At 42.3% G+C, this 23,853-nt stretch overlaps 1 protein-coding gene across 5 annotated transcripts in view; it reads left to right on the top strand.

The window, feature by feature from the left end:
• The window catches only part of USP47 (ubiquitin specific peptidase 47), a 147,593-nt gene that overhangs the window by 108,222 nt on the left and 15,518 nt on the right, over positions 1-23,853 (top strand). For all 5 annotated transcript variants that reach the window (XM_029583054.1, XM_029583053.1, XM_029583058.1 and 2 more), the window contains 5 exons: positions 3,430-3,637; positions 5,005-5,120; positions 9,605-9,724; positions 10,769-11,546; positions 21,488-21,663. In XM_029583054.1, coding sequence (XP_029438914.1) covers positions 3,430-3,637; positions 5,005-5,120; positions 9,605-9,724; positions 10,769-11,546; positions 21,488-21,663 — 1,398 coding nt within the window. The remainder of the gene's footprint in view (positions 1-3,429; positions 3,638-5,004; positions 5,121-9,604; positions 9,725-10,768; positions 11,547-21,487; positions 21,664-23,853) is intronic.

Below are 23,853 nucleotides of genomic sequence, written 5' to 3'. Positions count from 1 at the left end.
TGTACTTTGTGGTTCCCAAGAAGGAGGGCTCGTTTCAGCCCATTCTAGATCTGCAAAGGGTCAGTGCAACCTTGCAAGTGCCACGCTTTTGGATGGAAATGTTGCGGGTGTTGATTGAAGCAATGCGCAAGGGGGAATTTCTGGCTTTCTTGGAATTTACGGAGGCTTATCTCCACATTCCCATCAGAGCAGACCATCAGAAGTGGCTCAGGAGGTTCACAAGCTCTTTGCCTTGGCGGAACTTCATCTAGCAGCACTTGCAGCCTCTCACGTGGCAGGGGTGGACAGTGAGCAGGTGGATTATCTCAGCAGACAACAGCTGGATCTGGGAGAATAGGAGCTGCCAGCGGAGGCCTTTGTGATCATTCAGCGCAGATGGGGCAAGCCCCAGTTCGATCTCATGGTGATGAATGCCAAGGCAGCTAAGTTTTTCAGCCGCCAGAGGGAGTTTGGCTCTGCAGAGATTGAAGCCCTAGTTTAGCCATGGCCGCAGAGGCTCCTGCTATACATTATTCCCCCCCCCCCCAATGGCCACTTGTAGGTCAGGTATTGTGTTGCATCGAGCAGCATCAAGGATGCGTGATCCTGGTAGTGCCAGAGTGGCCACGTCATCCGTGGTTTGTGGATCTAGTTTAGCTAGCAGTAGACAGGCCCGTTTGGATAAGCCACCTGAGGGGGGAGTGCTATGTCAAGGACCCATCTTGTCGGAACAGGTGGATCGGTTCTGTCTAGCAGCTTGGCTTTTGAGAGGCGATGTTTCTGCTTGAAGGGATATTCCGATCCAGTGATTGCTACTCTTCTTCAGGCTAGAAGATCCTCCACTTCTTTAATATATATCAGAATGTGGAGGGTGTTTGAGTCCTGGTGTGTGGGGTACATGGCGATGATCCCTTACAGGCAAATGTTGCCCAAGTCTTGGCCTTTATGCAAGGCTTGTCAAAAGGTTTAGCCTATAATTCTCTCCGGGTTCAGGAGGCAGCCTTGGGTTGCTTCAGGGGAAGCAGTGCCTTAGAGCTTTGTTCTCTCCCTCCATCTACTTTTAGGGATGCAAAACCCATTTGTCTGGACTGATCTGTGGTATTCCTTTAGCGTCTCATCTGAACGTAGTATGTTTCCTTAAGGTAGCAAAGCATTTGCGTCCTCCAGACCGTAGGATATGTCCGTCCTGGAATCTTAATTTGGTTCTTCGAGTGATGTATGGCTCTCCTTTTGAGCCTTTGAGAAGGGCTTTTTTGAAGGACCTTAACCTGAAGACTGTGTTCCTGGTGGCAATTTGTTCAGCGAGACGAATTTCTGAGCTCTAAGCCTTGTTGTGCAGAGTCTCTCTCTTGCGAATTTCTAATGGGGTTTCGTTGCATGCAGTTCCTTCCTTTTTGCCCAAGGTAGTGTCGGCTTTTCATCTTAGCCAGACGGTGGAGTTGCCGAGGTTTTCACACCTGATGTCCAATTGACCCCACGTAAGGGAACTTCATCTTTTGGATGTGCGTCAGGTTCTGTTAAGATATCTCAAGCTGACTAATGGATTTCGGTGCTTGGACCATCTCTTTACGTATTCAGTGGACCAAAGAAGAGTTGCAAAGCGACTAAGAGTACGATTGCTCGTTGATTAAAGCAGGTGATAGTTTTGGCCTATATTTGTAAAGGTCAGTTGAACCCTGAGGGATTGTGGGTGCATTCCACTAGGGCTCAGGCAGCCTCCTTGGCGGAGTGTCAGTCAGTGTCGCCACAGGAGAATTGTCGGGCAGCAACTTGGTCCTCTTTGCACACTTTCACTAGACATTACCGTTTGGATGCGAGGGCCTTTTTGGTGAGTGTGTGCTGCGTGCAGGTCTTTCGGGATCCTACCCAGTGTAGAGGGGCTTGGGTACATCCCACTTGTCTGGACTGATCTGGGGTATGAACAGGAAAGGAAAATTGTTTCTTACCAGCTAATTTTCATTCCTGGAATACCCCAGATCAGTCCAGACTCCCGTCCCATTATGATTTTCGAAAGACCTCTCCTGATTCTGGAAGCTGTTGATGATGCAGAATTGTTTTGTGCCGCAGACTCGAAATTCCTGTTTTCTTGGCCCTATTTCAGGGGCCAGTTTGGTTGGGAGTTCCAACTTGTTCCCCAGCTTGCTTTAGAGAGGGAGATTTTTGAGGTTTGGGGTTAGACATCTTGGCTTGATTACAAGTCAATATTGAAGAACTGCAGGTGGCTCACTCGGTTATGTAGCAGTGCCTCAAAGCATTGTTCTCTTCCTCCATCTGCTGGTAGGGATGCAAACCCTGTTTGACTGGACTGATCTGTGGTATTCCAGAAAAAAACAAAAATTAGCAATTTTCCTTTATAGAATTACATTTTATATATTAACCAGTCTACTTTCTGGTGATATTACTAGCTTATTTGTTTAAAAATTTATGAACCACCTATCAACATTTCTAGGTGGTTTCCAATTAAAACACACAAATAGAGCAAGTGTATGTCATAACATCGCAACATATACATACATTTACACAAAATTTCAGAGTACAACAATCTAAAATGATTTAGACCATTCTGCCACCACCCATCATCACCTACTTCCGTTTAAAGTAGTAGCCATCATGTTATTGCTTAACATATGTGAAATATGCATGTACTCTAAGAAAGTGTCACCTTATATAGGATTCTGTCTAAATAGTCCTAATATTTCACCCAAATCTTTTCATGTGCAGCTGTACTATTTTTAACATAAAGGTTAACCTTTTGATCATAGCAATCTCATGCAATTGTTTGCACCATTGTGTCGTCAGAGGTGAGAATTATTTTGAATCTTACTACATGGATCATTTGGCTACACAACTTATGCTGAGATGCTCCAAGTACATCTCCCCACCTTCCCAAAAACAGAGCTCTGGTTAAGTCTACCATAACCTCCAAACATTTGGTTGCTTCAGTCCCCATTCTAGCACCATGCTTGACTCAGACATATGACCAGCAGGCATTCAAGAAGGTTCCTCATCTCTCCATCAACTTCAATACAATCTAGAGGTGGAAGGGAAGAACCTAGATAAAAGAAACCATTAGCCATCTTGAAATGTGACACATCTACATCTGGCCTGCTTATCAATTGTAAATACTTTCACTTTCTTATAGTTGATTTTTGTAACCTGACAACTTGCCATATTCTAACACCACATCCAAGAGCCGTGCTGCAGACACCTTAATGTTTGTTAAGAATAGGAGAACATCATCTGTGTGCATGAACTTTGTAAATTAATAATCAATATGTGCCGATTTGCAAAAAATGATTCTTCCTTCCGAAGTCTAGAGACTTAAATATTCCTTTTCCATAATATGGTTGCATGTTAACTATAGGCACAGAAGTATTTTCTTTATCACAATAGCTAATTGAATAGTGAAGAGCATTGTTAGTAAGGTTGGTATCTACATGGACTTTTCAGATAATGGACTTAGAAGAAGTAGTACCTCTGAATTGCTGTCGTCTTGTCAAATATGATGAATTTCATGATTACCTGGAGCGGTCGTATGAAGAAGAGGAAGATCAGCCAATGGGGCTTTTACTTGGAGGAGTGAAATCATCTTACATGTTTGATCTACTTTTAGAAACCAGAAGACCTGATCAGGTTTTCCAGTCCTACAAGCCTGGGGGTAAGAAAAATGGTTTAGAATTCAAATGTAAGTTAATGCAGTTTTTATTAAGGGTGGAAGCATTTCTTAACACATGCTGAAATGTTTACATTTGTTTTCTTAATGTTTTCATTATTTAGAAATTTAGCTTTAAGGACTTCTGGATGGGAACTGAATAGGGGATCTTGGGTCATCCCCTAAGATAGGATGGGGAACAGAGGAGGAAATATTTTATAAGTGATCATGATCCACATCTGGCAGCTGGGATATATCCTTGCAGTGTGGAAAGGGATGACTGGATGGGCCAGATGGTCTTTTTCTGCTACTCTTTACTATGTTGTTGTTGTGCTATTTTGCCTCTTTAGAATTTTACATCCATACAAGATATGTTAAAGTGTTTTACATTGTTGGTAATTTATAAGAAATAAAGTACCATACAATATAGAAGGATTAGCTCTAAGGTGAATTGGAGCCTGCTATAACTATAGGGGCAGATTTTCAAAGGGTTACAAGCGTAACTTACGCACGTAACCCTGAAAACCTGCTCCTGCACGCGCCGACCCTGGATTTTATAACATGCGTGCGGCAGCGCGCACATATTATAAAATCGGGTGTACATTTGTTCACGCTGGGTAGCGCGCACAAATGTACCCCGTGCGCGCAGGTTGCAAAATCTGCCCCATAGTATATCTATAACGGTGCAAGTTTGAAATGAAATATTTTCTCTGTTGTAGTACTCCAGAATGCTTCATGATTTAAAATATGACTATAAAAAATGTCTTTATAAGGAGAAATAAACTTTTTTAATGTATGCCAGCTAGCTGGAGCAACAGTAGCTAGCTAGGTTAAGAAACTTTTTCAAATATTGAATAGACAAAGGAAAAGTCTAGATTTGAAAAGGGAGAATTAGTTAGATTGAGGAAGTTGTAGGAAATGTTAGTGTCAGTGAAAGACTTATTTTACTCACTGTAACTAGATTATAATGAGAGCAGAAAGGTGGGAATTAAATGAACAAGGATGTTTATGAACACATCAGGTGAGAGAGAGAGAAGGTAAAAAGATGAATTTGGAAATGATTTGGAAGGAGATGTTGGCCTTGCCCTTGCATATTTGAGTGGATCAAGGAAGAGGAAGCAACCTTCTTTGGCAGGTGGTTAATATCTATCAAAGAGATGATGGAAAAAAGAGCCCCACCAGAAGACGAGCCAAATGATCTTCATGGAAACTATTTTTTAAATTGATGGTAATTAATAGAGAAAAGCACACACATATTGTGCTAAACTGCACCTAGAGTTTACAGAATGAAGAAGAAGCTTTCAGATTGGTTAAGAATTGGGATTGAAGATGTATTCTATCATTTCTTGTATTTTGTTTTTTCCTCTCTGTAGAAGTGATGGTAAGAGTGCACGTGGTTGATCTGAAATCAGAGTCTATATCTGCCCCTCATAACGTGCGCGCTTACCTGAATCAAACCATCATGGAATTCAAACAACTCGTGTCAAAGGTAGGGTTCACCTAGAATTGTTGAGCAAAATCAATACTCTAGGACGAGGCTGTTCAAAAACGATACGTACTGATTCATCAATGAAAGCTCTAAAAATACCAGTACCAATGCACAATTCAGCTCGCTGGGAACTAATTTCTGCCTAGAGTAATAATCATAGGCCATTTTACAAATGAGCTGCTGATCCTTCATATTTTCATGTTTTTCCTCTTTCTAGGTCCCCTTTTTGTCTTTAAAAAAAAATGTACAATAGTGTCTCAGGTACCATTTTGGTAAGGGCCGTTTTTATGTAAATTATTTAGTTATTCCTGCATGCTACTTTACATCCTCAGTCAACAGTTTTGGAGGGTTTTTTTTAATCCACTGGTAGCATTTTAACATCTGACATTTGTGATGAATTCTGTAGGCAAAAATGAGTCTCTTCCCATCCAGTAATAATTGTAGCTAATTACAGGACACACTATTGCCTGTCTTCCAGATTTCAAGACCCCCATATCATGTCTACAAGAAGTAATGCATTTCTATGGAACAGTAATCTTTAGCAAGTTAATTTGTATGAATTTTCTACTCTTTCTATTCCTAAATGCATTTATTGAGGATTTGTTTAACATTTATTTTGGATGTAGCTCACACCATTTCATTGGTTAGATCAAGATGTGTTACATTCAGGATAAAGTAGTGTGGTTGTTGGTCTACTTGAATGAATGGAAATGAAGGTCAACCAAAAAAAAATATATAAAGTGATATCTTTTTAATGGATTAAGATAATACATTTCTTGACTAGCTTTCGAGAACTACACTCCCTTCATCAGGGCAAAACAGAGTGAGCAGGGAAGGAATGATGTGTGAATATACAAATGAATGATAGATGACATCACACTGGTGGTGTGAAGGGGAAAGGAGGAGGATAATGACAAGAAGATGAGTAGAATTGTTAGTCCAATAGAAAAGGTATTGCCTTATGGTTTGTTTGTTTTTTATTATACAATATTTCTTGACCTTCTTTCAGTAATTCCCATATAGCTTGTTTTAATGTTTTTGTATTTGCATCCATAAACCACTATGGTATTTGAAAAAAAAGAATACATTTTTTAAAACTATGGAACATTTTGAGTTGAAATGTAATGTATAAACAAAGTCCCTCATGAGACTCCTCAGGAAATTAAAAAAATCATATGTTAGGCAGTGATGGCCTATCTTGGATTGGTGATTTGCTTAAAAATTAGGAAACAGAGTAGACTAAATCAGTGATATTCACTTCCAGCCCTTGAGGGCTGCAAACAGGTTATCCCTAATAAATATGCATCAGATAAATTTGCAAGCAATGGAGGCAGTGTGTATGCAAAACTCTCATGTATAATCAGTGATATATTCTGAAAACCGAACCTGTTTGTGACCTCAAGGGCTGAGAGTGAATACCACTGGACTAAATAGTCAGTTTTTCCCAATGGTAAAAGGTAAATAGTGAAGTGCCAGGGATCTATCCTGGGCTCGGTTCTGTTTAACATATTCATAAATGATCTGGAAAAAAAGAGCATGATGAGTCTATCAAATTTGCAGATGCCACAAAATTATTCAAAGTTATTAAAACATGGAGCCGATTGTGAGAACTGCAGAAGGACCTTGTGAGACTGGAGAGCAAGGCTTCTAAATGGCAGATCAAATTTAATGTGGATAAATACAAGGTGATGCATATAGGGGAAAATAATCCCAAATACGGGTGCACAATGCCGGGTTCCATATTAGAAATTACCACCCAGGAAGAGGAGCTAGAGTCCTTGTAGACAATTCTTTGAAATTCTCAGCTCAATGTCCATATGCTGTCAAGAAAGCAGTTAATGTTAGGAATTATTTGGAGAGGAATGGAGAATATCATAAAATCTCTGTATCTAGTCATGGTGCTAACGCACCTTGAATATCGTGTATAGTTCTCTATACGTACCCAGATCAGTCCAGACTACTGGGTTTTGCCTCCCTTCCAGCAGATGGAGACAGAAAGTTTTGCTGACACTGCCACATAACCTGGTGTGCCACCTGCAGTCCCTCAGTATTGACCTGTACCCAAGCCAAGATAGCAACGAACATAATCAGGAACAACCTAATCATGTCCCCCTAAAAGAGCAGTAGGAAGTGGAACCTTATAATGGCAAAAACCTTTCCAACAATAATGTGAGAAACTAAACGAAACCTGTGCCATTCTTCAGCCTATTTACAACAGGACAAGCGGACTCTCTAATTCTCTCCACTTCAACTGGGCGGGTTTCTGGTCTGATGCAGACTCTGGACATTCAAGAGTCTCAACTCTCTCACTGAGGCACTGCCACATCCAAGTTTAGAAAGGCCGGAAAATCTACTGATTGACTCAAGTGGATTGACAGCACCACCTTCGGAAGGAAGGAATGCATGCAATGAGACTCTGGAATCCATAATTCTCAAAAAAGGATCCCTACATGACAAAGCCTGAAGTTCCAAAATCCTTCTAGCAGAACAAATTGCCTTGGGTACAGGTCAATACTGAGGGACTGCAGGTGGCACACAAAGTTATGTGGCAGTGGCAGCAAAACTTTCTCTGTCTCCATCTGCTGGAAGGGAGGCAAAACCCTGGAGTCTGGACTGATCTGTGGTACTACAAGAATGAAAATTAGCAGGTAAGAACCAATTTTGCTTTCTGATTACCCCGTCTCAAAAAAAGATAAAGCAAACTAGAAAAGGTACAGAGAAGGGCAACAAAAATGATAAAGAGGATGGAACAGCTCCTTTATGAGGAAAAGCTAAACAGGATAGGGCTCCTCAGCTTGAAGTAACAGAGGGGGGGGATATGATAGAGGTTTATAAAATCATGAGTGGGTAGAACCTTTAAACAGAAGATGGTTATTTACTCTGTCAGTTCCATGGCATGTCTTCTAGTCTTACTACTAACAGGTAGCAAGTTTAAAACAAATCAGCGTATTTTTGTCACTCCATGCACAATCAAGCTGAAAAATTATTGCTGGAGGATATGATTAAGGCATCTAGTGTAGCTGAGCTTAAAAGGTTCCTGGAGAAAGAGTCCATAAACCATCATTAGCCAGATAGATTTGGGAAAGCCGCCACTGATCTCTGGGAGTGAGCATCTGGATTGGCCACTGTCTGAGTTGGAATGCTGGGCTCAGTACACCTTTACTCTGACACGGCATGGCACATCTAATTCTTGCTGCCTCTGTACAATGTTTGTCTGCAATAACGTTGTTGGAAGAAGATGACCATGTGCTGCGTTTGGCACACAGCCCAAAGATGTGTTGCTTCACAGCCTGCAGTGAGATTTAAAACAGCCTGTGACTTTTTTTTTTCCAGCAAGAGACTTTATGAGGTCCATATTCAAAAGATTTGTCTGAGGGAAACACTTAATCGTTTAACTTTACCCAGAAAACTTTCAGAATGGACCTCTATACGAATGCTTTAATATTGCTTAATATCTGATACACATATGTTGATAGGCATGCGTTATTCTGTGAGTCTATTATTGTCTCTCATTAAGGTTGCAGTTATATTTGACTACAGGTAGCATTTCAACCTAGCCAGTTTGAGTCCAGAATGTTTTATGATAGGAAATTTAAAACAGAACTGAAAAGCCGCTTCACCCCTTCTCGTGGCAGTGTATTTACACAGTGATACTTTTAAATGTATTGTGAGTGATATAAATATCAGCAGATCAGAATAGTGTCATGAAAATAAGTACCTTTTCTCCTTTCCCAGCATGGTCCACGATGCACTCCCTTTCCCCTGCATTTCCACCGGGGCAGGCAGCAACACTCAACACAGTTTTGCATTTTCAAAACTGTGTGCAGGGTTTTTTTGGCTAAAAAGAAAAAATGCAGGTGCAAATCTCTGCGGGTAGTTTTTCCTTAGGCAGTTTTCAAAGGGACAGTTCGAACATACTTTCCCTTTGAGAACTGGTGCAAAATGTGCGAGGAAAAGTCCCCGAGGACTTTGCACCTGCCCGCACAGTTTTGAAAAATTCTTCCCTAAATGTGCGACAGTAATAAGAACTAATGAGTCCGTTTGTGGTGGATAAGTTAATCAGTTCTCCTACATATGTAAAGTGGGGGGAAAACTTTGATAAATTAAGTTTCTTTTTTGACTCATTTAATTCTTCCTTGCTCTTGACTGATAAAGTTTGGTTCTCCCATCTCCTCCCCAGGAGTCTTTACTGTCCTTACCCCTGTCTGGGCAGCACAGGTGTCCTGTGATAATCTCCAGGATTGAGAAGGTGCACCCTCCGTGCTGCTTGTTTCTTGATAAGGGATGCTGTGATTGTGACAGCCACCTCCCCCCCCCCCCCCCCCCCCCCCATGCTCATATGGCAGGGGATCAGACCCAGGATATTCTATGCCACAGGGCCAGCCGTAATTATATTTCTATTTGCTGTACTTGCTCTTGTCAGCTGTTTCCTTTCTGCCCTGCTGAAGGTATTTATTAAGAGAGTGGCACTTTTATCCTTATAGGCAATAGATCTTCCGGCTGAGACGATGCGAATAGTGCTGGAACGCTGCTACAATGATTTGCGTCTTCTCAGTGTGCCCAATAAAACATTGAAAGCCGAAGGCTTTTTCAGAAGTAATAAAGTAAGTTTTGGTATTTTTGAATCAAGTTTTCCTAGGTTATTTGATTCCGTATTTGTAGATATTACAAATCTGAAATATTAGGACCCTTTATTTTATAGATAAGTTGGAATTATGATAGCAATTCAATGTTATCTATTTCTACTACATGCCAAGTGATTGGTTTACTCAGACTGCAATATTACATCCTTTTTAGGTGGTAATTCTTTGCTAATATGGTGCAAATAATATAATGGTAGTGCTGATAGGATTGGTTTCCTATACCCCCACTGTTCTCAAACTGTATGTGGACACGTTTTTCTGTATTCATTGGGGGTAGTATTCGCCCTTAAATAGAGAAGGTAATTTATTATTGTTCTAAGATTCAGTGCTTGGCATGTACAGTATTTAGAAAAACTCTGCCTCATCCCCAAAGTGAGCTTAAGAGGGCAATGATCTGTTCCCTGAAAGGAATTTTTTTACCAGGGGATCAATGCATCTCTGAAGAATGTTCAAGATGGTTTATAGCATCGCAAATTCTTCTCTCGGCTCTGTCTCTGGTCAGTATGAAACTCAGATGTTTAATCAGAAGTTCTACATAGACAAAAGAGATTTCAGATGCATTAAATTTATCCGCCATTTGAGTAGTGTTGCTAAATACTTTTGGGTAAATATTCAGCCGCTGAGCAGCTAGTTAAGTTAGCCGGATACATATAAGTTAGTTAGTCAGATATGTGGTATCCAGCTAACTTTAGATTGCCTTATGGCGCATTTAGAGTTAGCCGGGAAAGCCATTTGAATAATCTGCTAAGCCATTTAGATGGATAACTTTCCTGTTATCCATCTAAATGGCTTCTGAATATGTACCCCTTTACAATTTGTTATACTTCTGTAAAGATTTTGTTTACACTTGTTCTGAATCTGTTTTGATGAGCAAGCTGTTTCCTCTCTTTGATAGTTCTCATTGCACCCTGCCATATTTTTGTGTGTGGCCTATTTCATGCAGTGCACAGTTTAATAGATTCTGATTTTGCGTGCATAAACCACTTTTTGCTTCTCTTGTTTTAGATATTTATTGAAAGTTCAGACTCCTTGGATTACCAAATGGCCTTTACCGACTCTCATTTATGGAAACTTTTAGATCGCCATGCCAACACCATCAGACTTTACGTTTCATTACCTGAGCAGTCTCCAGGACCTCAGTATACCAGGACAGTTTGTCATAAAGCGGGTGGAGATTCAAGCCACTTGGAGGAAGGCTGTGAAAGAGTTAAAGCGCCTGTAGCTGGGAATAAGTCTGTAGAAGCTATATTGGAAGAGAGCACTGAAAAACTGAAGAGTTTGTCACTCCAGCAGCAGCAGGAGGGGGGTAATGGGGACAGCAGCAAGAGCCCAGATGCCAGTGACTTTGAGAACATTGATTCACCTGGCAATGAGGTGGAATGCGCGGCCTCCGTGGATAACAGGGAACTGGAAAACAGAATTCCAACCTCCGATCCTGAAAACTTTGTGTCTGAGGAAAGGTCGGACTCGGACGTGAACAACGACAGGAGCACGAGCTCGGTGGACAGTGACATCCTGAGCTCCAGCCACAGCAGCGACACTCTGTGCAATGCAGACAGTGCCCACGTGCCTTTAGCCAACGGACTCGACTCCCACAGCATCACAAGCAGCAGGAGATCAAAAGCGAACGAGGGAAAGAAGGAAACGTGGGACACCGCCGAAGAGGACTCCGGAACGGACAGCGAATATGATGAGAGCAGCAAGAGCAGAGGAGAAACCCAATATATGTACTTCAAGGCAGAACCCTACGGTGCTGCCACAGGTTCAGGGGAAGGACAGAAATGTATGTATTTCCTTAAACTGACTTGATGTATGGTTAGAATGCATTTGATATTAAGACTGTTTAGAGGCATATTGCCACACTTTAAAAAGGTTGGTGACCCAGCAAAAGGTTAGTACTGCCCACCCCCAAAACTATTTTCTGCTTATAATCATCATGAGACTTGCAGAAGGTTTCTGTTTAAAAGGAAAAAAAAAGTCATGTTTATTCAAAAGATCAGGAAAATAAATCCATTAACCAACTAAAGTAGAAACTATTTTTTTTTCCCCACTGGATATAAGAATTGGATTCTTGTATGCATGTGACGGACACTGGCACTGCTTTGTAAAACTGTAGGCTTCACATACTCTTCCAGAAAAAGTTTTAGGTTTTTCCTCCTCAAAATTGGCCAGAAGTAGCTCTATCCCAATCACTGTCAATATGCTCTGTTTTAGATTATTTCGCATACTGGTTTTGCAGCTAGGTGCAAAATCAATAAATTATTCAACTTGAGACCTTTTCATACATACCTAAATAACTCGGGAAAACATGGACTTGTGGGCCAGCTGAGCAGCAATGCTACGCACTGCCTTGCAGAGAATCCTTGGTTTGATTCCAAGACCTGGGTCCTCTGCACCTCAGGTGGGCTGAGGATGCTGTGTCATAGTTATCATTATAGGAGATACCTTGTAGCCAGATTTAGAGCAATGATACAGAGTTCTGGAAGGAGCCTTTGTGCATAGTTCGCAGCCTCAGGACTTTAGCTGGAATGATCTGGGGGCGGACCTATTAAAATAGCAGAAAAGATACTTGGGTCGTTACGAATGAAGACTCATGGCGCCAGATCCCAGCCCTTGTTCTGATTGAACCTGAAGAAAAAAGATGAATTACCAGGCCAACCCCCCACCATTCCTCCACCCCCAAACACAAATTACTTAAATTTGCATATCTGAAGTACTTATTGGTATTTCAAAGTTGTAAGCTTGGGGGTTTTAAGAAATTTTAATTTAAAAAGTCATCTCCATAGGCACAGTGGTTTCCCCATTGATGCAGATGTTTTTAGGAATGCATTATCTCCTCCACACATAGCTTTAGTGTGTGTGTATGTGTTAATAGGAAAATCACTGTGGAAATTAATATCCATGCCAGTGCAGTCCTCTGTTAACTTTTTCTGCCCTAGTCTTGAAGTACTAAAGAAAAGCCAAAACACTTACTTTATCACAATGGGCTACCTAATAGTCTGGCCAAACATAAGAGAGTGACTTCATGTACTGAAATTGTAGCGCAATAGAGTTCAGTTATGGGGATGAGTTATGAACACTAAGTGCCAGTGTTCGTAGTGGTAGTGCATTTGGTTAAACGTGGATATGCACACTAATGTGATTCAAGTAGATGCCCCTATCAATGCCGTTTGGTTTTGACAACACCTAATCCCTAGTATGGTTGCTCATGACAATCTTAGAAGCTCTTTAGAGGTCTGGTGTTAATATTCATGTAAATCATTGTTAATATTATTGGTGACTCATGCTATTATTTATAGTGGCAGTGCTCTCAAAAATGAACCTAGAGAGTGAAAATATCAGTAGTGTACGACACAATGTCCAAGATCTCATGCTATAAACCAGAGTAATAGTGTCCAAAAACCACACTCTGTATGACACACATACCAAACACTCACAAATTTGTTAAAATAACCATCATAAGTAAGTACAATGACTGCATAGGAATTCTTTATGTCTCATCCTGTCATAAACCTGTAAATTATCATCATAGGTCATAAGAGTCTGATATTGGTGAGAACGTCCAAAAACTTATTTTTCAAGCATTTTTCTTTGCAATTAAAAAGTGATACTTATCACTTCAACAGCTCGTATCTCATGAATCTCTATGCGTAATATTTATCTTGTTCATATTTATCTTCTGGGATTTCAGCGGTCAGTTAGTTCATGAGCCATTATGTATATAGATGACGTTAAAATGGAACCTGACACTTCAGTGTTTCCAAATGGGCATTCTTCTTCAGGGTCATTTGTGTACAGATGGAATCACTCATGTGAATGCGAATCCTGGCACCTGTCAGATAAAGTTGAAACAAATTACTATCACACTGAAGCACAGCTTCACAGTGAGAGTAGGACAGCAAAATTAATCTGAAACACAAATTCCTTAACAGACCATAGGTGGTGATTATGTGAGCAAAGTGTGGAGAAAAGAAGAACTCACAAAGTCTTTGACGGTGTTGGCTTATGTCAAATGGAGGGCTCTCTGCAAATGCAGCTGTCTGCTCAGAGCCGCAGTGGAGACGCCGCCGTTTTCTTACACACATGGGAAGAACATTAAACAAAGTGCAAGACATTAAAACATCACATTCGCAGCCACCGAGTCATCGTGCGTGTGGCCACTGCAACATGTGAACATACTATCCAAGGCTCCCAGTGGCGATGTCCTGACTCAGCTTTTGTTGATGGGCGACGGTACAGTACTGATTGTAATCCTCGCAATGTGATTTATAATGCTCCTGTCGCAGAATTTACATAGGTCATGCGACTTATCGAATATGGTAGCCGCTTAAGGACCCGTGATGACCGTACAACGATAGTAACTCGTATAGCGTTTGGCCATGATTTTACTGATCTTCATTGGGCTGCTTTTTAATATGTCCCCCTTTCACCACGGGGAGACAGTGTGAATGCTCTGCTTAACAGACAACATTATGGGATATTTTTATTCGTCTGTTTCACCATTTGGCCTAAATGATCGGATTGAATGGTATACTTGTTGAACAATCAAAATTGTTCCTGTAATTATTTCTGCGAGCTAGAGGTGCGATCAGGTTTTGATTGACAGCTCGAGTTCCTGCATTTATTTTCCTTTTAAAAATGGTGGCGTCCCTGCCGTGGCTTTGAACAGGCAGCTGCATTTGCAGAGCGCCATCTGTTTGACATAAGTCAGCATTTTCAAAGACTGTGGGGTAGATTTTAAAAGGAGCGCATGTGGCCTACATGTGCGCCCGCTACCCGGCGCGCGCACATGTACGCCCGATTTTATAATTTGCAGCAAGTTATAAAATCAGGGGTTGGCGCGCGCAAGGGGGTGTACAATTGTGCGCCGAGCTGCACTGCCTTCCCCCTTTGGCCCCGCCCCAGACTGCCCCGCCCACGCCTCATCCCCAGACCGCCCCTTTTTGCAAGCCCCGGGGCTTTACACGCGTTGCCGGGCCTTTTTAAAATAGGCCCGGCACACGTAACCCTTTTAAAATCCGTCCCCGTGTGAATTCTTCAACTTCTCCACACTTTGCTCACTGATATCACCTACTGTCTTAAGGAATTTGTTTCAGAGTAATTTTGCTGTCCTAGTCTCTTTGTGAAGCAGTGCTTCAGTGTGATAGTAATTTTTTTTTCAACTTTATCTGTCATGTGCCAGGTTAACGTTTTCTGTCAGGATTCGCGCTTACATGAGTGATAGCACTCAGAAGAATGCTCATTTTGAAACGCTGCAGCATCAGGTTTCATCTTAACATCATATATGTATAATAACTCATGAACTGAAATCCCAGACGATGAACATGAATAAGATAACTACTACACATAGAGGTTCATGTGATGAGTTGTTGAAGTGATAAGTATCACTTTTTCTAGCATGTAGCCAGATGGACTCCCCTGCCAGCAGAAAGAGATGGAGTCAGGTTTCAAAGCTGACGTCACCCTAGATACACCCCTGCAGTGACCTCAGCCCTTCAGTATTTCTCTGCCTCCAGCAGTTGTAGACATGCTTTCTCTCCCTATGGGGATCGCTGTACCTTTTGGAAGAAGAAACTCTACTTTTAAATTGGAGAAAAGATTGAGCTCTGCTGTCCGGTGATACCTAAAGGTCCCTCCCTTGGTTGATAATTCCTGAGGTGATTTCCAAAATCCCTCAGGGGTTTACCTTGGTCAGGGAGCCAGTTCCCGGCATGGACTTTGCTGCTCGAGCAGCTGAAAGGCAGCGGGTGCAGGAAGCTGAGCCTGATGGTGACGGCCAAAGCCCTCTCCCCCAGCAGCCGGAGACAGTCTCTGTACTCAGCCGGTAAGCGCTGAGCCCAGGTAAATTAAAAAAAAAAAAAAAAAAAAAAAGATTTACCTACAGAGAAGAGGGGTTTCAGTAAGATTTCCTCCAGGCTCCTTGCTCGGCGCACCATACAGACGTCATTCCTGATCCCGTTGGGGCATAGGGAAATGGGTTTACGAGCGGGTTGAGCAGCCCCCCAGTGGGCTAGGCCCTGCTTTAAACTTGGTCGGTACACCACGTGGTAGGCCGTGGTGGGGCCATCTTGCGTGTATCTTTGTGCGTCTCGTATTGCCCACCATAGGACGTCGGCTCTGCACACATACCTTCGTGCACTTATGCCCACAATAAAGTAAGCGCAGGTTACAAGAAAAGCCAGACGCACAGGCTGTGCATACGCCTCGCCGCACCCCACCTTAGGCACTCAATATATTGTGCACATGAATTTTTAAGCGCGAGCCGATTAAACGCACGGTTACCGCTGCCAATTGCGCTGGCTGCCAAGAAACATAAATGCCTTGCTGTCTGCACTGCTTGTCATATTAAGGCTTCTCAGCCTGACCTGGATTCCAATTTGTGTCAGTACTGTGAGGAAGCCCAAGGGGATTTAGCTTCCCCAGACTTTGTTGAGCCCGGCTCCTCCCATTCAGATGATGGATTGGCAGCCTTAACAGGAAGTACTCTGAGTAAATCCTTGGCTGGGTCTTCCATGGGAGAGGAGAAACTCGGCTGGTTCCCCCTGGGCTAAGCCTGGACCCGGCAGCCTTTTCTTGGGTGGAATTTTTCCAGGGCCTACAAGCCTTTGTACAGGCACAGGCTGTTTCCTTGCTTGCCTCTGTCCGGATGGAACCCCAGCTGGCCCCCTCTCCCTCTCCTATTCCTGTTGGCAGACCTTGAGGCATGCCCCGCCTGACCAAGGGTAACCCTAGTGGGGACCCTGATGGCATAGACGAAGAGCAAGATCCCTTGGAAGAAGGGAAAATTCCCCCGGGATTAGAACTCTATCGAACCATGTTATGGTTCTTTCATGGAGATGAATTGCCGGCCATGGTTTCCCAGACCCTGAAAACGCTGGGAGTTCCTGGAGCGGAATCTATGATGGAACCAAAGAAGAATCCCATTGTGATTTCGTTCTGCAAAGCCTCTTGCTATTTCCAACTTCTGGAAGCCATCCAGGAGTTGATTGACCTGGAATGGGATGACCCAGAAGCAAGTTTTAAAGGGAGCCAGGCGTTAGAAGTTCTATACCCACCGGATCCAGCAGTTAGAGAACATTTGCGTTTCCCTAAAGTGGATGCATTGGTCTGTGCTGTCTCTAAGCAAACAACTATCCCAGTGGAGGGAGGAGCGGCCTTAAAGGATGCGCACAATAGACGGTTGGAGTCTAGCCTTAAACAAGCCTTTGATGCAGCAGCAATGACCTTAAAGATTGCTTTTTGTTGTGCCTTGGTAGTGCGTTCGTGCCTACTTCTCTCTCAGGAGGTGGATGACTCAGAGGTGAACACCAGAGCAGCTATGGAACCGCCGCCACTTTTTTTTAGTAGACACGGACTCTGATTTAGTCTGTACGTCAGCCAGAGGAGTGGCCTCAGTGGAAGCGGCCAGAAGACAGCTATGGCTGCGGAATTGGTCAGCCAATGCAACCTCCAAGGCCAGCCTTACAAAGATGCCCTTTAAAGGAAAAACTGGCCAGTAAATGGGGCAAGTCTCCAGTCCCCCGGCTCCTGGAAGATAGGAGCAAGCAATTGCAGCCTATGAGAGGCTGGTCCAGGGGCCCTCAATGTTTTCACCCCTACAGAAACTTGACGTTTCAGAGGTCTCGACCCTTTGGAAGAACTCGGTCCTTTCATAGTAGTCAGCCCGGGAGGGGCAGGTTCGTGTTCAGGATCATCCCAAACCTCCCAATGAAGTTTTACAGACCCATCTCTGGTACGAGGAGATAGGGGGTTGACTGTCTCTCTTTTACCAAAGGTGGGTCTAGATCACTTCGGACAAGTGGTTTCTGAAGTCATATGAGAAGTATATGCACTGGAATTTCGCAGCACTTCTCGGGACATATTCATGTCTCTTTGCCATTCACAGCACAAAAAGCAGGCCATGGAGATTACTCTTTTAAGGCTCCTCAGGATGAAGGCTGTAATCCCAGTACCTATACCCCAGGAAAATATGGGGCGTTATTCCATCTATTTCATCGTACCCAAGAAGGAAGTTTCCTTTCGCTCCCATCCTGGACATCAAGAGTGTCAACAGTCACCTATGAGTGAGTCATTTATGCATGGAAACCTTACACTCTGTGATAATGGCCGTACAACCGGCAGAGTTCCTAACCTCCCTGGACTTATCCGAGACCTATCTACATATTCCAATCTGTCAAGAACACCAACGTTTCCTATGTTTTGCCGTACTGAGTCGCCATTATCAGTTCCGGACATTGCCCTTTGGCCTAGCCACTGCTCTAAGAATATTTTCCAAGATTATGGTGGTCATGGTGGCAGCGTTGAGAAGAGAAGGAATCCTGTACTTGGACAACTGGTTGATCCGGGCCAAGTCCGGGGAAGGTGGTCTCCGGGTGACCAACAGGGTGACCTCCTTGCTTCAGGAACTCGGTTGGGAAGTAAATCTGGACAAGAGCAGTCTTGAGCCTTCCCAGTTGTTGGAGTATCTGAGAATCCAGATTGATACCAGACAGGGCAAGGTCTTCCTCCTGACCACACACATTTGGACGTTGATGTCCCAGGTGCGTCAGTTGATGAACACTATACACCTGACGGTGAGGAGCTATCTTCAAGTTCTCTGTTTGATGGCGACAACCTTGGAAGTAGTACCGGGGCGAGAGCACAAAACCACCCACTTCAATGCTCACTGCTGTCACATTGGAACCCGCAGCTTAAGACTATTCGATTCGGCTCCACTTATCGATGGGAGTCTGCTCTCACCTCATGTGGATGCAGGTGGCACATCTGAGCAGAGGGTTGTCCCTGTCCTCCCTGAACTGGTTGGTTCTTACAGCGGACATGAGTCTCCAGGGCTGGGGAGCTCACTGTCAGGAACTCACAGCCCAGGGACGTTGGACGGAGAAAGAGGCCCTCTGGAACATCAATCGCCTGGAAGCCCGTGCAGTGAGGCTGGCAGGCTTGCAATTCAGTCAGACTCCAGGGTCAAGTGGTCCGCATAATGTCGGACAACGCAACAACAGTAGCCTACATCAACAGCTAGGGAAGAACCAAGAGTCAGCAGTTAGACTGCTGTTTCCCATTGATATCTGCTGAGCGGCGACGTGGTCCTCCTTGCTTCTCCAGGTTCTATCGTCTGGATGAACAGGCTCGAGAAGATAAGAACACAAGAACATGCCATACTGGGTCAGACCAAGAGTCCATCAAGCCCGGCATCCTGTTTCCAACAGTGGCCAATCCCAGGCCATAAGAACCTGGCAAGTACCCAAAAACTAAGTCCAAGATGCAAGGGCGGTATTAACCGGAAATTGGGCAGCCTCCCGTGCCGATCTGGAGTAGCTTCTGTACATCCCATTGGTCCTGAGTCCATCTGGCTTCATGCTAGGAAATGGAAAAATTACTTACCTGATAATTTCATTTTCCTTACTGTAGACAGGTGGACTCAGCATCCCGCCCCCGGCTGCCCAAGAACGGTGCTAAGGATTCGCACATGGAGTGGATATTGATTCCAAGAGATCAGAGCATCTGTAATCTTACTGGGGTTCAGTGTTTGGTTGAGTACAGTTTCGGTTATCCGTTTTTAATCAAGTTTTTTCAATTATGTTCGCAGTGGCTTTTGAAGAGAATACTGAAGGGCTGAGGTCACTGTAGGGGGTGTATCTAGGGTGACGTCAACTTTGAAACCTGACTCCGTCTCCATCTGCTGGCAGGGGAGCATAACCCACTGATCCTGAGTCTGTCTACCCTAAGGAAAATGAAATTATCATTTTTAATTGTAATGAAAAAATGCTTATAAATAAGTTTTTGGACATTCTCACAAACACCCGACTTATGACCTATGATGATAATTTACAGATGCATGATAGCACATGAGACATAAGGAATTCCTATGTGGTCCTTGCACTTGTTATGATGGTCATTTAACATAAATTTGTGTGTTTCTGGTGTATGTCATACAGAGTGTGATTTTTGGACACCTTTACTATGGTTTATAGAGTGAGATCCTGTGTCGTATGTACATTATTTATAGTGAGGCACTATCATTGATAATTGCTTACCCATAATGTGAAATACTTGTCATTAAAGTAGTACCATGGAAATAACTATGGAGACAAAACCAAACAAGATTGGAAATTCAGTACAAAAAGCTTTACTTGAAAATGGCTATGTTTTCAAAAGGATTTTCCCTCTACCTGTGGAAAAAAAAATCTCCTCCGAAAATTGCCCCCTGCGCCCTCTCTCTCACATGCTGGGAAAAGGGATGGCACCGGCAGCGAGGTTAGGACAAGCCTGGTAAAGCACGAGCAGAGATTTTGTTTTGAAATCCCTGCGCGTTCTGTACTCCGTCAAGTAATACAGCTGGCACATTGCACTACTCTTGTGCCGAAAAGAAACTTCTTAGCAAAGACAAACATGATCCTCTCCAAACACGTGTAATGCTGCTAATATATAATCAGCAAAACAACTGAGGTATATTTAAAGCACCTGCACTCCAGACCTCACTCACTAACCTTTTTTTTTCCCCCATAGATACATAATGGGGGGGGGGGAAAGCTTTAGTGAATCATTCCCTTAGTTGCAGTTTACGTTGATAAAATAACTGGTAAACTGGTTTGTTTTTCAGCAGCTGAGAAGTGTGTTGCTGTGGGTTTAAACTTATAACATTTTAACAACTGCTTTCTGTTTTTTTCTTGACAAATTTCCTCCTACTCCTTTGGGCATCTAGATCAGTCTGAACTGGCTTCTATTAGACTAAGGCATCATGAGCTTTCATTTGCAGTCACCCAGGGATTTTTTTTTCCCTATTTTCCATCACTCATCTACCCCTGGGCATTGCAATGGCAATCCTTGATGACAGGCTACAGACCTGTTTCTCTCTGGAACCCCATCTGCATGCACTCTACTTTCAGCCAAATGGTGTCACTGTTGAGCAATGGTGGGGATGCCCTTCCCTTTACGCTGTGTGAATCCTGCTTTGCAATGACCCAGGAAGTGAGCCCAGGTCCTCTGCATGGCAGTGTACTGTGCTGCCACTGAGCTAGCTCATAGAATTGGGGAAAATATATGTCCAGAAATGAGCTCTCATTGGTTCCCATCTGAATACATCATGCTCAGCCCTGCTAATAAAAGTGAATGGACTCTAGTACTCCACATGATACAAGAAGGGGTTAACAAAATTGAATTATCACAGTACTGAGATCTTGGTCAAACTTGCATGATTTAATGTAGTGAAATAGTAAGTATATAAGCAGAATAATCAATATGAAAAAATTGTACTGTACTTGTTTTGTTATATTATCTAATTAGATGGAAGAAGAAAAGACTGGGCCTTATTCAGTAAATATATTTCATATACATACAGCATGGAGAAAAATAGTCCTTTCTGAATAAGGCTTACTGTGCCTTGTATAAATGGAGTTTTTAACTTAGTAGTTTTCATTTAATCAAATGATTAAATAGACATTAAATCAGTCACTGAAATTCTTGCTGTGCTAGGGCTAATTTTGTTTTGTTATGTAAATAGAAATCATTTTGGTTCTTCATAGGGATAATGAATTCATCTGTGTTATAGATATCTTGTGGAGTGTCTTATTCAGCTGAAAAATGTTTTTTTTAACTATTCATTATATATACAAGACTGACATACTACTGACCCCCTATAACTTTAAGACCATCAAATTAATATATATACCTGTGCAATCTCTTCAGTTTACTTTACTAATGTAAATATATTTTTTGCTGTTTTAGGGTTGATGGTTCATGTTGATAAAAGAATTACTCTCGCTGTCTTCAAACAACAGCTGGAGCCCTTTGTAGGGGTGTTATCTTCACAGTTCAAAGTCTTCAGAGTCTATGCCAGCAATCAGGAGTTTGAGAGCATTCGCCTGAATGAGACACTATCCTCCTTTTCAGATGACAATAAGGTGAATCCAGAAAATGTTTGCCTCTGTTTCACACCAGACATTTATCACTATTCAGGTTTAATGGCTGATGTTGCAATAACTTGTTTTGCAAATTGAAATTGAATTGCCAATTTGTGTTGCTATTGGTAGGATGATACTCTCCTTTGACTCGTTTAAGTCAAAGACAAGCTACTGAGGAGTGGCTGTACTAAGCTGGCGTTAATATTGGCAGTTGCTGTGCATATTAAAAGCCAGTGTTAATGAGTTGCAGACGAGGCCCGCGTTACCACAGACAACAAAGTATGTGCGTTAAATTGAACAATAATTCAGAAATATACCCATACATCAACCCTTAGTGCCTTAAGATATCTGCATTATATTTTCCACGTTTGAACAGAGTTTGCATTAATCCTAGTGCAACTTGCTATACATGTGTTAATAGCACTCTGAGCCCAACTTTCAAAACTGCTGTACACAATTTGAGCATCTAAGTGGAGACGCAGAGATTTATGCAAGAATTTTATAAAGTGTGTGGGTAGTGCTGCACAGTTTATAAAATGCTGTGTATGTCTGCCTCGAATCTGCATGCATGTTATGGTAAATCCGTATATTTCCAGTGCCAGAAAATGCCTACTTCCTCGTTTGGTCGAACAAGGCTGAGGAGCCGTTTGTTTCAAATTTGTTTCAAATTTGTTTCTTGGAAAAGATAAGTGCACTTTTCCGTGTTTAAGTGATATTAGAAATTGAATAGACATTTTAAAAAAAAAGGGTAATTTACCTCCTCTCAAAAAATCAGCATTTTTCATGTGTATATAAGAACGGCATATGTCAACGTGATTTAGAACAAAAGGACTTTCAAATATAAAAAAATTATAAAAAGAAAAAGTGGGACACCCTATGATTATATTGAGAGTGCTTGCACATACAAGATAAGTGCTTAAGAGATTTTGAAACACCTTTTGGGAGTATATGTACAGTCACTCATTTATGAGGGTGAACCAGTCCTCTTAATATTCACGTTGTTGTATGTGATTCCTTTTTGATACATTGTTTATAGTTCTGTCACATACCCTACCAGTTTTTCTTAATTTTACTTCCTCTACCTGTCATATAAACATTTGCATGTATATTTTAAGGACATAAAAATATATATACTATGTCTGCCTAATAACCCTGATTTAAAGGCGGAGAAAGGTATTTTATAAAGTATGTGTATGCCATTCTGAAAATATCTGCGCGTGGACTCGCCATTTGGCTGATGCCACCCTGAATCCCCCTCCACCAGTTCAGCCAGGCCCCCAAAAACTGCAGGCAAAAGACAAGTCCGATTTCAGTTTCATGAGTCCTATTAGCAGGTTTATCCACTGGACAAGCACCCAAAAATCTCTGTTCACTCCCAAACAGAGAATACTAAGACGGGTAATATTGAAACAGCCGTGCGGATGTACATGTATGCTTTCGCCAAAGGACGCAGCCATATTATAACATATGCACGTATATGCGCACACGCGTGCATGTGCACACAACTTTATACGGATGCACATATGTGTGTGCAAATGCCACCTCTACCGCATAAGTGGGGCGATTTTTAGTAGGCAAGTGCCAATACAATTATCAGTTTCCCCAGTTTGTTCCCAGTTCGCCCAGGTAAAGAAGAGGACTTCCTAGCCCCCCTAGTTAATTAGCTTCCCTTTTACCGTAAAATCCTGCTGACTAGCCTAGATTTTTTTTGTTTTAGGATTTATACCCCATCCATAGCATAGGATGGTGCACATTAAGTATTTTACGCGCTGGTAAATATATGGAGAGAGGTATTAAACAGAAGAAGGCTGGACTCTGTAGACCCCTGGTCTTTTTAAACCCTAGCAATTGTGTAACCATGGGATCCATATTTTGCTTGGAGCACTGGTTAAAACTTGAGCACATTTTACCTAAATTTAGCCGTTCAAAATTTGGCAGGTCAGATTTAGGTCTACTATTGTGTGCCTAGGGATAACTGTCCAGACGTAACTGTCTAGTACTGAAAGAAAGCACTGTCCAGCTAAATCTCAAGCCCACCTCAGGAACACCTCTGGACCTGCTAAATTTAGCTGCCTTGTGAAATTTAAACAGAGTTAGACGGTTAAACTCTTTGAAAATTCCCCTTCATCAATCAAATCCATTACATTGGAAAAGTGAGCTATAAATTTGAAATCTAAAATTTAAAAAATG

This window comes from Rhinatrema bivittatum, chromosome 17 (assembly GCF_901001135.1).
Source record: "Rhinatrema bivittatum chromosome 17, aRhiBiv1.1, whole genome shotgun sequence".
Taxonomy (NCBI): domain Eukaryota; kingdom Metazoa; phylum Chordata; class Amphibia; order Gymnophiona; family Rhinatrematidae; genus Rhinatrema; species Rhinatrema bivittatum.
This window is presented reverse-complemented; position numbering and strand designations above follow the sequence as displayed.